General features: G+C 47.8%; 1 protein-coding gene across 2 annotated transcripts in view; it reads left to right on the plus strand.

Moving 5' to 3' along the window:
* The window catches only part of RBM41 (RNA binding motif protein 41), a 12657-nt gene extending 11456 nt beyond the window's left edge, over positions 1-1201 (plus strand). The window contains exon 8 of one of the 2 annotated variants that reach the window (XM_026848532.1): positions 893-1201. In XM_026848532.1, coding sequence (XP_026704333.1) covers positions 893-923 — 31 coding nt within the window. In that variant the 3' untranslated portion in view covers positions 924-1201. Of the gene's footprint in view, positions 1-869 lie in introns of both variants that reach the window. The other variant, XM_026848533.1, reaches the window with a different exon arrangement.
* Positions 1202-2271: the final 1070 nt, after the last annotated feature.

The raw sequence follows: 2271 nt of genomic DNA on the forward strand, positions 1-2271 counted from the left end.
TATATACCAAAAATCAGCAAGTCAGAAAGACTGGCACCTTTGTTTTGAGTGGAATGTCTAGTTTCACTCTCCAGTTAGATTCCCCTAGAGCCTGGCCAGGGCTCAAGGGGGAATCCAAGAGAGTTTCCCTGCTTATCTAATTTATGTCCCTTTTAGAACAAGGCCATATGTCTGGTCCCAGGGCCAGACATCTGGCTCCGTGGCCTTCTTAACTTGCACCTTCACAAAGAAGTATAAAAAATACATTCAGGATAGACACATCAGTAATGACTATATGATATCTAAGCTACATCTTTCATTAATGAGCATACATATTTTGCTAATGACTACATACTAAGTTAGCAGATTTGGCTCAGGGCCTGTTGTTCAGGCTTCAATCTTCAACCCTTTAGCACTTTTTACATCTGCATAGGTGTTTTTTTATTAACCTAGTATGATACCTACTAGCACAATGGTTACCAGTTATAAAATATACAGGATTCATCTATAGGTCAACTCTGGCTTGGACCTGTTGTCCAAGGCTTAGCACTTTATCACAACAAGCTTTTTCCTAAATTGGAAGAAGATTCATCAAAACAGAAGGGATGCAGCCTGCTAGGTGCCGTGTTTATATTTGGCACCTCGCTCTGGCTGGAGGATCCCAGCACTGCAGTGTATCGCAGCGCAGGCTGAGGGTCTGTGAGCCAGGAACATCTGTGTGAACACCACATGTGTCTGTGCAGAACTTGCTGTGTAACCTGCGCCCATTTTGCGCTCTTGCTGCAGATACCCAGTCGGCCCAGGACGCTATGCTGTTGGTGAACGGGTACAATCTGCAGGGGAAGCCCCTGGTGATTGAATTTGGAAAAAGCAAGGGGCATTTGCCAGAGGCTGACTCTGCCATCCCCTGCTCCTCTGCTGGAGGGAATCCCCCTGCCACGTAAAGGATGGATAACCAGGAACCTTGTGGATTTGCCTGGGCCATGGGAACTCTGTGGTTGTAACTGGGATGGTGAAGGGCTGCTGGGAGTTAACATGCAGGCCATAAATCTCAAAATGGGGAAGGGTGAGAGTGGGGACTAGGCTCTTCCTTGAGAGGGATGGGCACTGTCTTCACACTGCTGGGGTGTACTGGCTTTTTCCTCCTGTTCTACGTGTGTGTCTGCCTTTGCAGCCCTTTGTGGCAAGGGGGGAGGAAGCCATGTAAATAAATGTATTTATTGCAGTATTTCCTGAGTGTGTGTTTATTCACCTTTGGTCTGTACAAGTCTTCTAGAGCCAAGTGTGCTGCACTTTGCTGCAGGACTGTGTCAGCAGAGCTCAGTTCTGGCCTCTGTGCCAGGAGCTCGAGTACTGACTGGACTGATATGGGGACTGGTGGGGCTGCTGCCCTGTCTCTGATGGCAGCGGATGTGTTACTTTAGGACAAGAAAAAAGGCCATAGCCCCTTTCCTCCAGACACCTTGGCTCCACAGGTATCTGATTACACAGGTGCTTTATGACTGCAAATGTCTTGGCTCCTCACCATGGATCACCATAAAGCCGTGTGTCAGGGAGGATGGTTGCTCTGGTGGGGCACTGTTGTGGCAGATGTCATGATTTATCTGCTGACCTGTTCTAGCACTTTTTGTGAACAAGGCAAGCATACACTTCCCAGAGTATCCCAGTGCTCCGGGAGAGCAACGTCCAAGCACCTGGTGAGAATGACTGAGGGAACCAGGCTTGCCCAGCGGAGCCAAGCTGCAGGTTTCCTCTGCCGGTTCTACTGAAATACAGGTGTGTCAAACAAAGACATTGGCTCAACAGTAAAGTTTCCTTACTGTTAAGCAGTTATTCTTTATCAACAGTGCTGGTGTCACCCAGGGGATTCTCCACCATAAGGGATCCCAAGAATTAGTAAGGGACATCAGTTTACACACACACAAATCATACATATTCATTAGATTATCTGGAAAGGGGTGTCTTATGATAATGAGTTCCCAGAATTCATTTACATAGTCCCGGCATGCATAGTAAAATAGGATGAGGGTCCTCGGTGGTCGAGGGAAGAAGTAAGCAGTCGTCTTCACAGTGTTCACTAGTTGACCCTCTTTCCAGAGCGTGTGCTGTGCAGTAAAGTCCAGGTGCCTCCCTCCTGAATCAGCAGAATCCTCCTCCCTAAACAGGGTCTCTGTATCTCTTTGTTCAAGCTCCTCCCCCCCCCTTATTTTAGTTTTCCCATTTTGGGAGTTGCCCAAGTGTCCACGGAAGGCCTTGAGTGTGCTACCAGTGATTTATGTCTGGAGCCTAATG

This window comes from Athene cunicularia, assembly GCF_003259725.1.
Source record: "Athene cunicularia isolate RWA chromosome 4 unlocalized genomic scaffold, athCun1 chr4_part3, whole genome shotgun sequence".
Lineage (NCBI taxonomy): Eukaryota > Metazoa > Chordata > Aves > Strigiformes > Strigidae > Athene > Athene cunicularia.